This window comes from Pelmatolapia mariae, linkage group LG2 (genome assembly GCF_036321145.2).
Source record: "Pelmatolapia mariae isolate MD_Pm_ZW linkage group LG2, Pm_UMD_F_2, whole genome shotgun sequence".
Taxonomy (NCBI): Eukaryota; Metazoa; Chordata; class Actinopteri; order Cichliformes; family Cichlidae; genus Pelmatolapia; species Pelmatolapia mariae.
This window is the reverse complement of record NC_086228.1, coordinates 1,660,980-1,672,702: the sequence shown is the minus strand read 5'-3', so window position 1 is coordinate 1,672,702 and position 11,723 is coordinate 1,660,980. Positions and strand designations below refer to the sequence as shown.

The window sequence follows — 11,723 nt, the reverse complement described above, 5'->3', positions numbered from 1 at the left end:
CAGAGGGTGATGGGAGTCAAAGAGGAGGTACTGGTCCGTGTGTGTGGGCTTCCGGTAAACTTCGATGTTAAGGTTGCCATTCTCTTCAATGTGCACAGCGCAGTCCAGGAAAGGCAAACAGTTATCCTTTGTGTCTTCCCTGGTGAACTTGATGTTCTTATCCACAGCGTTAATGTACGCAGTGAAGGATTCCACTTCTTGTGTTTTGATTTTGACCCAGGTGTCGTCTACATATCTGTACCACTGGCTGGGTACTCTTCCTTTGAAAGAGCCAAGAGCCTTCCTTTCCACTTCCTCCATGTAAAGGTTGGCTACAATAGGTGACACGGGGGAGCCCATGGCACAGCCATGTTTTTGTCTGTAGAAACCCTCGTTGTATTTGAAGTATGTGGTGATGAGGCAGAGGTCTAACAGTGTGCAGATCTGATCGGGTGTGAAGTTGGTCCTGTCTTCCAAGGAGCTGTCTTCTTGTAGTCGTAGAGGCACAGAAAAGAAGATCAGACACCAGCGAGGGAGGATAAGAAAGACAGACGCAACAACGTTGTCATCCCCTATGTAGCCGGTGTATCAGAGAAACTCAGGAGAGTTTTCTCCAAGCACGACATCCCAGTGTACTTCAGACCCAGCAACACACTCAGACACAAACTGGTTCACCCGAAAGACAAAACTCCAAAACACAGACTTAACAACGTGGTGTATGCTGTACAGTGCAGCGAGGAATGCCCAGACCTCTACATTGGAGAGACCAAACAGCCACTTCACAAGCGCATGGCACAACATAGAAGAGCCACCTCCACAGGACAAGACTCAGCAGTCCATCTGCATCTTAAGGATAAAGGTCACTCTTTCGAGGATGCCAATGTTCACATTTTGGACAGAGAGGACAGATGGTTTGAAAGAGGAGTGAAAGAGGCCATCTATGTCCACTGTGAGTGACCATCTTTGAACAGAGGCGGTGGTTTACGACACCAACTGTCTGCCATCTATAATCCAGTTTTGAGTTCCCTCCCCAGACGCCTTAATGCCCACTCACATCCTGGGCCATCTGACCTCAGGAAATCACATGATAGGGTGGGGCCCGGTTTCACAATGAGCTCACCTGAAACCCTGGCTGATTAGGTCCCACACCCGCTTTCACACCTTGGCTCATGTGATTAGAGGATCACCAGGGGGTCCTTTGTCCCTCTTTGGGGGGATACTCCCACTGGGTTTAAATCTGGGACTCTCGGCCATTTGACCTTAGAACTGAAGAAGCTTCTCGGATGAAAGGTGAAACGTCTTCAAGCAACTTAAAGAAGTCCAGACGCTTTTCTTTGCTTGGTTCATGTGATTAGGTAGAGGATTAATAGGGGGTCTCTCTCGGTGGGATACTCCCACAGGGTTTAAATTTGGGATTCTCCATTTGACCCTAGAACTGAAGAAGCTTCTCGGATGAGAGATGAAACATCAAGCAACTTAAAGTATCGGTCCGACACTGACCTAAATTACTGGATCGGATATCGGAGAGAAATAAAAAATGTAATCCGATCCATTAAATATCAAAAAAGCACCTCACAAAACTTGCAACACGGCGTAACACGGCTCATAACCGTAGCACGTCAGGGGAGTATGCGTCACGTGATAGAATGGCTGTGTGTAGTTTAAAAGAACTAATTGTCTGTCCAGAATCAGTCTTATTAGGTAATGTTCAAATAATGTTATCATTCCAGTGTTTTCAGTGTGGGAGAAAGTACTCAGGGCCTTCAAGTTACACACTATGAAAGGCAGCAACAAGTTTAATATTCAGAAACCTAAAGTATGTATCAGCAGCAGAATGGAGCTCAAAATAAATGTTTGTTTCAGTTCTATGAAGCTTTGAGTATTTTGGATTAGTAGCACTGCTGGGTTTGTTGCATCATATTGCTGTAATTGTTTATATGCTTTATATATTCTGAGCTAAGTTGATCTATAGTGTTACATCATATTCTATAAGGATGTTATGTGTTTGTATACTTTCTGCCCAGTTTGACCCATTTAGCAGAAGTCAGCCTGTTTAAGGCTCTGATATCTATTCTGTATGACTTAAAGCAGTTATGACATGGTCTGATTTTCTCACCCAATAAAGGAATATTTCATATATCAGTCTACTCTTCATTCTATCAGAAACAGTTATCACAGCTTGTACATTTGCTTTTTAGGTGCATGTAGTAAGTAAGGAGTTGGCAAAATCATCAAATAGAGACTGTGTGATGCCATCCGTATCAGGGAGAAAAGATTTTGAGAAAGATGCCGAGAATTCAGTGAAAGTCATTCACGATAAAGGTCTTATTCATCAATGACCTAACATTTAATAATGCCATCCAAGTCAAAACCGTTTATTCATTTATCCATTTTATTCTTATACATTTAGAATTTTATTTACAATAAAATGTTATAATTACTAATCACAACTACATTTTTTTTTAAACAAAAAACTCCAAAGAAACTACATAAAAAGACTTCCCTATTACTCCCTAACTACTCCCAATAAACATAAGAAATAAAATAATGCACCTAATTTAGTTTTTCTGTCAATAGGAGACTACATTTATAACAACAATGTATGATTTTTAAAAATGCAGATTTTTACCAAACATTATAAAAAACGACAAATCAGTCAAGATTTTAAACATTAAACGACTCATTTTACTTACAGTTCAGTGTAGAGCAAAACTAATAACGTTTACAGGAAGAAACAACTTAAATGAACATCTTTGTACATAAAAAGCTCAACTCAGGAAAAACTCTTTGTTCAGTAAAAAGTAACTGATCACCACATCAGGTCTTCATAAAATGCTGCAGGCTGATGAGTCATTGGTCCCTTGGTTCAAGATTTCTTGCATCAGTTCACTTAATTGTTTTTCATGTTTTTCCTGTAGTTCTTCCTTATCCTCCTCATTTTTTGCATTCTTCATTTGTTTCTCATGTTTTTCCACTAAATTCTTGATCTTTTTCAGGTTTTCACTCTTTTTGGTCACACGTTTCACTAAGTCATTCATTTCCTTCTCGTGTTCTTCCTTCTGAGCTGCTATTTCCTCCATGTATTTCTTTTGGGATTCATTGAACTCTTCTGCTTTCTTTCTGGCTTCTTCTTCATAATTCTTCTTTAGATCTTCCAGAGATTTCTTGTAACCTTTCTCCAATTCTTTTAACTTTTGTTCCTCCTGTTCTCTTCGACGCTGATCCTCTTTTTGTTTGTTTTGTTCATATAATAGTTTTTCTTGATTGTAATCTTGCTGCAGTTTTTCTATTCTCTGCTTCTCGGACTGCCATCTCTCTTCATCTTCTTGCCTTTGTTTCTCACGCTCTTCTTTCAATGTCTTCTCCCAGGCCTCTTGTTTTCTTCTCATCTCTTCTCTGGTCTCTTCCAGCTTTCTGTCAACACTTTTCTTCTCCTCTTTTTCTAACTGAATTTCATTGTCCAACTTTTGAAGTTGCTTTATAAAGTTCTCTCGAAGTTTTTCTTCTTCAGCTTCCTTTTCCTTTCTCTCTTGTTCTCTGATTTCCTCTTCTTTCTTTCTCTTTTCTTGTTCCAACTTGATTTTCCCTTCCATTTCCTCGAGTTCGTTGGCTTTCTTTTTTCTCTCTTTTTCCATTTTTTCTCTCTCTTCATCCAATCTTTTCTTCATGGTTTCCATTTTCTCTTTATATCTTCTTTCAATCTCTTCCTTTTCCTTCTGAATCTCTTCTTCCTTCTCCTTCAGGATCCTCTGCATCTCCTTCTTTATTGCTGCTTCAGCCTCTTGCAGCATCTCATTGGTGTAGAAGCTTCCTCCATTGTCCTTCACCATGGTGTCAATCTTTGCTATCAGCTCACTGACTTGTGTGCGGTTTTGTTTCTCAGAGTTATTGAACACATGGTATCTTCCTCCGCAGTTATGGATCAGCTTCTGAAAGGAACTGTGACATTTGTTCTTGATGTAATCATCAATAGACTCTCCCTGACGTTCCAGATCATCTCCTCTGGTTAAAAGAACGATGGTGAACTTTTCAGAATTCTTCCCAAAGGCTTTCTTGATGAGTGTAAGGGTCTCTTTCTCCTCTGCTGTGAATCTGCCAACCTGCAACACCAGCAAGAAGACATGTGGTCCTGGAGCCAGGAGACTGACACATTTCACCATCTCCTCATGAACTTCATCATTGGTCAGAGTTGTGTCAAACAGACCAGGAGTGTCAACTACAACAACAGGACGACCGTCCACCTCACTCTTTGCCTTCTGACACCATGTTGTGACTGATATTTGACTTGATTCAGCCTTAAACTCATCTCTTCCTAAAATGGTGTTTCCTGTAGAGCTCTTTCCACAGCCGGTCTTCCCAATCACCACAATCCTGAGACAGTCTGAGTCCTGTTCTCCACCTTCACCAAAAACATGAAAACAACCAGAGTTAGCTTAAACGTTGACACTTGTATACTGCTGGCTTAAAACTATTTGGATCACTGAACACAGGAAAATATGGATGTCTACAGTACTTACCAGTGACCATGTTCATCTTTAGTTGTAAGACTTTCTCCATTTGTGCATGTAAAAATGTTGTAGCTGTATAATGGTGTGGTTTGTCCGTGGCCTCAACGATTTTGTCCACCACCTCAAACATCTCTGAAATCTTTTTGTCTTTGATGTTGAGGACCACATGTCTTTGTCTGAAGGTCTGAAGGAGCTGCTGGATGTCCTTGTCTTGTCTTACAATGTTAAGAACAGCTGAAACTGTAGGATGTGACTCAACAGTGAACAGAATCATGGTGAAGTCATTGACTCGAGAGCTGAATGTGTCCTGGATGGTCTCTAACTCTCTCTTGTCTTCATCAGTGAGGGGAGCCACAGGTAGGACCAGGATGAAGGCATGGACACCCTCAGGATCACAGAGGGAGATACACTTGAATGATTCCTCCATCACTGCCTCGTGAGGTTTTCCATACAAGGCAGGCAGCTCCACCAGGGAAACCCAACGTCCACACACCTCTCCCTGATGTTTAACACACTCTGATGAGTTGGAGACTGGATGAAGCTCAGTCTGACCTAAAATGGCCTTGGCTGCTGACGTCTTCCCTGCTCCTCTCCTCCCACACAGAACCAGGTTCAGACTGGACTTCAGATTGGGTTTAGCCTCTTCTTTTAACATGAGATACTCTCCCCAGTTTTCACTCACTATGTTATTTATTTTTAGCATTAACTCTGAGTAAATTTTAGAAGAATCTTTTTTGTCAAAATTAACTAAATGCTGCCTTTGATTGCAGTCTTCAATTAGTTTTTCTACTGAGTTGCTCCATTTCTCATTATGTGTTATAATGACCATTGAGTGCTTAAAGACATCTTGACCAAACAAGCTCAGGACCAAATTCAGATTTTTTCTGTTCTTCTCAGTGAAATCAGAAGGTTTCACTAACAGCAGCAGAACGTTTGGTCCAGGAGGACAGAGACTCACACAGCTCTTCATCTCTTCTAACAGAGTTTTCACAGACAGACTGAAGATGTCGGGGGTTTTGACTACGGTGAGAGGTTTCCCGTTCCACTCTCCAGAGGCAGCACGACATTGCTTTCCTCCAAGAACTTTGGGAATATTAAACTCTTTTTTTTGAATGATGAGCTTTTCCAGGGATGATTTTTTATCCTCACTTTTTCCAAACAGCATTATCCTGAGTTCATGTGCTGAAAAACAAAAGATAAAACTTAAATCTATTTCAAAATTATGAAACACACATTTTCCTCACCATAGTTTTACTACATCCCATTAAATAGCTTGGACCTGTTGATCAGCTCTTTATTTAAACACTAATTTTCATATTTCTTTCTCTTTCCTAAGTAGGAGAGCGTGCTCTCCTTCTGCCTCGGTGTTTGGCATGTAGGGGCTTCTACTGAGAACGTGAAGTCTGCGGAGTGTGTAAATACCACCGCCAACCCTGGAGGCCATCGCCAGATCTTCCCTTTCAGAAAAACCAGGTCCATCACAGGTGACCCCTCGCACCCCTATCACCACCTATTTGACCCGCTGCCCTCTGGTTGACGCCTCAGGTCAATCAGGTCCCACACCTCCAGACTCACTAACAGCTTCTTCCCCTGGGCCAATGGGACTTTTAACAAACACTATCCCCCCACAGCCCAACCCTGCCCACCTCACCGATCTGAGTCATGGTCTGAGTAACCCTCACCATTCAGGCCAGTCACACACAGACCATGACCTTTGCTCTCCATTGTGTGCCTTTCTCTTGTTTTGTATATATTCTTCCAGTTTGTGTATATTCTTCTAAACTACACATATCTCTTCTGTTGCTATATATTCTTGATTTGTTCCTTATTTTATTTTATTTTTTTTTACTTTTGCACAGTTGGTGTGGAGTTTCCATAAATTTGTTGTACACTAAAATGACAATTCTATTTTAAAACACTTAGTTAGCAACAGATGTATTGGGAGGAAGAGATGCAACTTCTACTCACAATGTGCAACCAGTACCATCTTTGAATATTATCCTAGGTTCTAGGTGAAGGTTAAGGCGAGAAATATGATCTCTCCAGTGTGTCAAGGATCTGCCCTGGGGCCTCCTACCAGTGGGAGATGCCCAGAACACCTTACGAGGAGACGCCCACAATGAAGCATCCTAGTCAGATGCCCAAAGCACCTCAACTGTTTTTTTTTTTTTGATGTGGAGGAATAGTGGCTGTACTCTGAGCCCCTCCTGGATGGCCGAATTCCTCACGCTTTGTTAAGGGAAAGGCCAGCCATCATTTGAGAAAGCGTCTAGCTGCAGTCTCATTCTTTTGGTCACCATCCAAAGCTCTTGACCATAGTTGAGGGTACGTATGTAGATCAACCAATAAACTGAGAGCTTCGCTCTTATGGTCAGATCTCTCTTTACCACGACAGACTGGTACAGTATCCGCAGCACCAATCCATCTGCCGATCTCCCGCTCCACTCACTCATGAACAATTTATAGGTGCTTTATATTGCAAGGTAGACCCTACAATAATACATACAGAGAAAAACTGAAAAATCATTTGACCCCCTATCAGCAAGTGCTTTGGCAATAGTGAGAAGGAAAAATCCCTTTTAACAGGAAGAAACCCCCAGCAGAATCAAACTCTGGGAGGGGCGGGGCCATCTGCTATGACCGCTTGGGGGGAGACAAGGGAAACGGACAAAAGACTTGCTGTGATGATGAAATGCAGAGAGGTGTATAATCACATAGTGAGTGAAGAAGAAATACAGTGTAACCCCGCTGTAGTTGGAACACGCCCCTCTGTCCTCATTCTTGAAGATAGGAACCCCCATCCTGGTCTGCCAATGTAGAGGTACCATCCCTGATGTCCAAGCAACATTGTAGAGATGTATCAACCAAGATAGCCCTACAACATCCAGAGCCTTCAGGAACTCAGAGCGAGCCTCATCCACCCCAGGGGCCCTACCACCAACGAGTTGGTTAACTCAGTGAACTCACCCCCAGTGATGGACAAGTCGTCATCATCGTGCCTCATCTCCAGACTCTGCTTCCTCTTCAGAAGACGTGCCAGTGGGATTAAGAAGGTCCTCGAAGTATTCCTTTCTTGACAATATCCTAGTGAAACTCAGCTGTGTATAGTGTGCTGTCCACACTATACACAGTGTAGGTAGAGCACCACTTTTCCCTCCTGAGATGCCTGACATTTTCCCAGAATCTTTTTGAGGCAGTCCAAAAGTCTTTTTCCATTGCCTCTCCAAACTCCTCCCCCCACAAGTTGTTGCTTCAGCCACAGCCTGAGCCGCAATCTGCTTCGCCTGTCAGTACCTATCGGCTGTCTCCGAAGTCCCACAGGCTAACCAAGCATGATAAGAGTCCTTCTTCAGTGCAGCAGCTTCAGTAACAGAGGTTGCTCAACATGGTCCATTAAGATTCAATGTCCCCAGTCTCTCTCAGAAAGCTGTCAAAACTCTGCCAGAGGTAGGAGTTGAAGATCTTGCATCTTCACTATATGTTTAGGTGATCTAGGTCTGTTCAGCATCCTCCCCCACCACTTGATCCAACTCACAACCAGGTGGTGATCAGTTGACAGCTCAGCACCTCTCGTCATTTAAGTGTCCAGAACATACGTTCCCAAATCTGATGATACAATAACAAAATTGATCATTGACCTTTGGCCTAGGGTGTCACATGCACTTATGGGGACGCTTATGTTCAAATGTGGTGTTTGTTATGAACAAACTGTGGATTGCACAGAAGTCCAGTAAAAGAACATCGCTTGGGTTGAGATCTTGCAGGCCATTCCTCCCAGTCACGCCCAGCCAGGTCTCACTGTCTTTGCTCACATGTACGTTGAAATCTCCCAGTAAGACAACAGGGTCCCTAGGTGGAGCACGCCCAAGCACTCACCCAGGGGCTGCAGGAAGGCCGGGTACTCTGAACTATCATATGGCAAGTGCAAGAAACAGTCAGGACCCATTCCCCTACCATAAGGCACAGAGAACAAACCCTCTTGTCCACCAAGATAAACTCCAACGTGCAGACACCAAGCCGAGGGGATACTAGTGTAACTAGAGTGGTGGACCTACAAGAGGGTGAGCCCATGTCCCTTTTTCAGGCTGTGTCCCAGCCGGCCTCATGGACTAAGGCCCAGCTACCAGGCACTTGCCCCCAGGCACCTACCCCTGGCAGGGTGAAATGTTGCCTAGATCACAAAAAGTTGATTCTGTTCATCTGGAAGTAGAGCTTTCAGTGGGAGAAACGTTTTGTCACTCATACAAGTGGCTTCTTCAGTCTCGGCTGGCTGCAGGTTTGGGATTTACTTACCTCATTGATTGAACATGCATCAAGAAAGGTTCCCCAGATTTTTCATTAATAGGAGTTTTGAATCGCCTAGTCCCTCACCCAGAACCAATTTGTCATCAGAGATCCTGCCAGGGGGCCAAAAACACCCAACAACATTGCCCCTGGGATCCCTGGGACGCACAAACCCCTCAACCATTATAAGGCAATAATTCACAGAAGATATAGATATAGGAATATGGGGACTGAAGCCCTTTCCTTGGAGCCAGGTATTGAGGAGTGTCTCATAAACCAGCATCTTATGGACAGGCTTTTGCCATTGCTAGATCGTTGCATCAGCCAGGGTATGTGGCAGGCCTCAGTCGTGCCATGTTTTGTGTCAGATTTAGCTTTGAATTCATCTCTGCTTCTGCACAAACCACTATACATTGTTAGAATCTGGTGAGCTTTTGTGACAGTGTCCACGTGCTCTCAGACTAACTACACTACCCTTGCCATGTCTCCTTGATCTCACAGCATCACAGTCAGTGTTAATTCTAAATTCATTACTATCTGCAAATAAACATGTTAAATCTTTCCCCAGTGTATTGCAAGTGAGTCCATCATTCTGCTGGGTTATGACAGACTTCTCTTTTGTGGATTCACCTCCTGCAATAAGTACTGTAGTGGCAATTTTCAGCTATTAACAATTCCACTTAAAATGGGAATATGACATTTAGAACTTTTATTCTCCTCAAGTTTGAAATAATCATTTTAGCTTTTAAAAGGGCTTATGTCTGAATGGGACATTTGAGTGTTTCTTTCTTTCTGGGGGTTAGGGTTTGACAGATCACAGGCCGGCATTTCACTGTCCCTAGCATACTCCTGTCACACCAACCCTTTGCATCTTGTCCTTCTATGTAGCTTATTGGAGTCTTCCTTTTTTCCTGCCTGGCAGCTCCATCCTCAACATCCTTTATACCCCTCCTGTTCACATGTCCAGATCATCTCAACCTCTTTCATTTTCTCTCCAAGCTGTTCAACCTGAGCTGAGGATTAATAAAATGTTTTATCTTTAAAAGATGTGTCTGTTTGGAGGCCAACCTAGACCCCTTGGATTGCAGGGTGTTTAATAGACAGACATTTATTGAAAGGCCTGAACTTAATCATTAAATCATCACATTCTGCCATACAACAAATATTTTTACTGTACTCACCACCCCTTATAGGATCCAAGTCATCTTGACCGGGTGAAACAGGTGGTTCCTCACTGGAAACTTCCTCCCTCGTGCTCTTCTTCACCACTGTATCTATGGCTGCTAACAGCTGCTCTCGTTCCAGGTTCTTCTGCCACAACAATTTTTCTCTACATTTCTTGATTATGTCTCCTAACTGTGGATGCTGCAGATACTTTTCAATGGAACTTGAACTCTTGTCTTTGGGCATTATCAGAACCAGTGAACGATCAAATGATGGATCACCAAAGAGTTCAAGGACCATTTGTAGCCTCTGTCTGTGATCCTCAGTGAAGTCTGCAGACTGGAGGACCAGCAGAAACACATGAGGTCCAGGAGCAGAGAGTCTCACACAGTTCTCAACTTGTTTCGTCAGATCTTCTGGGGAGATTTTAGGTGACAGCAGATCTGGAGTGTTGATGAGATCGATTTCTTTCCCCTTCAGCTCTCTTTTGACTCTCAGACAGAGGTCTGCTTTATCCTCAGGGCTGAACACAGTCGCTCCCAGTATGAAGTTCCCCACTGAGCTCCTCTTAGACCAGCTGTTCCCCAGCAGAACGACCCTCAGCTCAGACACTGAAAAAGAGACTTTAAGTGAGTACTGAGTTAACTTTCATTTTTCATTTAATATTTTGTAGTTATTATTAGTCAATTATATTTGTAGTTGTTGCGCCACATCCTTTGTACAAGAAATCAAACGATTCAGTTTATTCAAAACAGAAAATGTGAATTTAAACACTTACATTTAACCTCTTATTTTTAATTTCATTTGTTAAAGATTGTGATATGTTACTACTGGATTGATATTTTGAAATTATAAAGTTCGTGGCATAATATTTTGTACCACACATTTATTGGTTTATTTATCTTATTTTATTCATTATGTGTTGTTAATTTCTCTTACAGTCTTCACACTCAGTGCTGATGTGTTCTGGCTTATCTTCATCTGCAAAAATAGAAAAACACAAATCAGCATTCTAACACTTTACCAGCCACCATTTTTGCTTTCTGAAATGAAAAATCACATTCACTTTATGTAATGAACAGATTTCATATCAATGTAATTAAACAGATTATGTTCCTAAGCCTGTGTAAATAGACAAGAAGCTGCCGGATATGCAGGAAAGTTGGGATAAACATTTTTAACTATTTCAAAACATATTTACAGTTAATAAAATATAATTATTCCTAGACCGCACTACCCAAGTGAAAAACAGCTTAAAATAGGATTTAGAGAATCTGACAGTGTGCTCACATGACACCCATGACACTTGCCTCCATTTGCATGAGTATATGTACTGTGTGAATGTATGTATGTGTGTGTGTGCACTGCTAACATGCTACAGTATATCTACAAGTATATCTTGTTAGCTTATCAGATTACGTCTTTCTCAGGTTTCTCAGGACATTCCACAATTCACAATTCATCAGGGACGATATAGAAATGACAACTTGGCCTTCTTAGACTGTGAGATTTCCATCAGTAATGGGGGACATCTAAAAGCTGATGTGTACCGTAAACCTACGTATACGGATCAGTACTTAAGGTTTGACTCTCATCATTCACTGTAGCTCAAACTGGGTGTCATCAGGACGCTACAACACAGAGCGAACACCATCTCCACTGACACAGTGGCCAGGGAGGCAGAAGAACAGCACATCAAGAAGGCCCTGAGTAAATGTGGTTATCCCAGCTGGACTTTTGTCAAAGCTGGAAAGGTGTCTAAAGAAAGCTCCTTGCTTTGAGGGTCAA

At 42.4% G+C, this 11,723-nt stretch overlaps 2 protein-coding genes across 2 annotated transcripts; both read right to left on the bottom strand.

Moving 5' to 3' along the window:
* Positions 1 to 2,795: 2,795 nt before the first annotated feature.
* Positions 2,796 to 4,573, bottom strand: LOC134638993 (GTPase IMAP family member 4-like). The gene is made up of 2 exons (XM_063489981.1): positions 4,497 to 4,573; positions 2,796 to 4,378 (listed from the first exon to the last, which is right to left on the bottom strand). Exons 1-2 carry the CDS (start codon positions 4,534 to 4,536, stop codon positions 2,805 to 2,807), a joined length of 1,614 nt encoding a protein of 537 aa, XP_063346051.1. The 5' UTR covers positions 4,537 to 4,573; the 3' UTR covers positions 2,796 to 2,804.
* Positions 4,574 to 9,701: 5,128 nt separating this feature from the next.
* On the bottom strand, positions 9,702 to 10,969 carry LOC134637968 (GTPase IMAP family member 2-like). Its single transcript, XM_063488564.1, has 4 exons — positions 10,960 to 10,969; positions 10,875 to 10,916; positions 9,953 to 10,546; positions 9,702 to 9,784 (listed from the first exon to the last, which is right to left on the bottom strand). The coding sequence occupies exons 1-4, from the start codon at positions 10,967 to 10,969 to the stop codon at positions 9,702 to 9,704; spliced, it is 729 nt and encodes a 242-aa protein (XP_063344634.1).
* Between the last annotated feature and the right edge of the window lie 754 nt (positions 10,970 to 11,723).

Excerpts from the sequence above, each read along its gene's own strand:
- LOC134638993 (XM_063489981.1), bottom strand. The coding sequence starts at position 4,536 with ATGGAGAAAGTCTTACAACTAAAGATGAACATGGTCACTG. Across the intron at positions 4,379-4,496 it reads AAAGATGAACATGGTCACTG|GTGGAGAACAGGACTCAGAC; the intron begins GTAAGTACTGTA and ends TTTTTGGTGAAG.
- LOC134637968 (XM_063488564.1), bottom strand. Across the intron at positions 10,547-10,874 it reads CAGCACTGAGTGTGAAGACT|TGTCTGAGCTGAGGGTCGTT; the intron begins GTAAGAGAAATT and ends TCTCTTTTTCAG. Across the intron at positions 9,785-9,952 it reads CTTGGATCCTATAAGGGGTG|CTCAGGTTGAACAGCTTGGA; the intron begins GTGAGTACAGTA and ends ATTAATCCTCAG.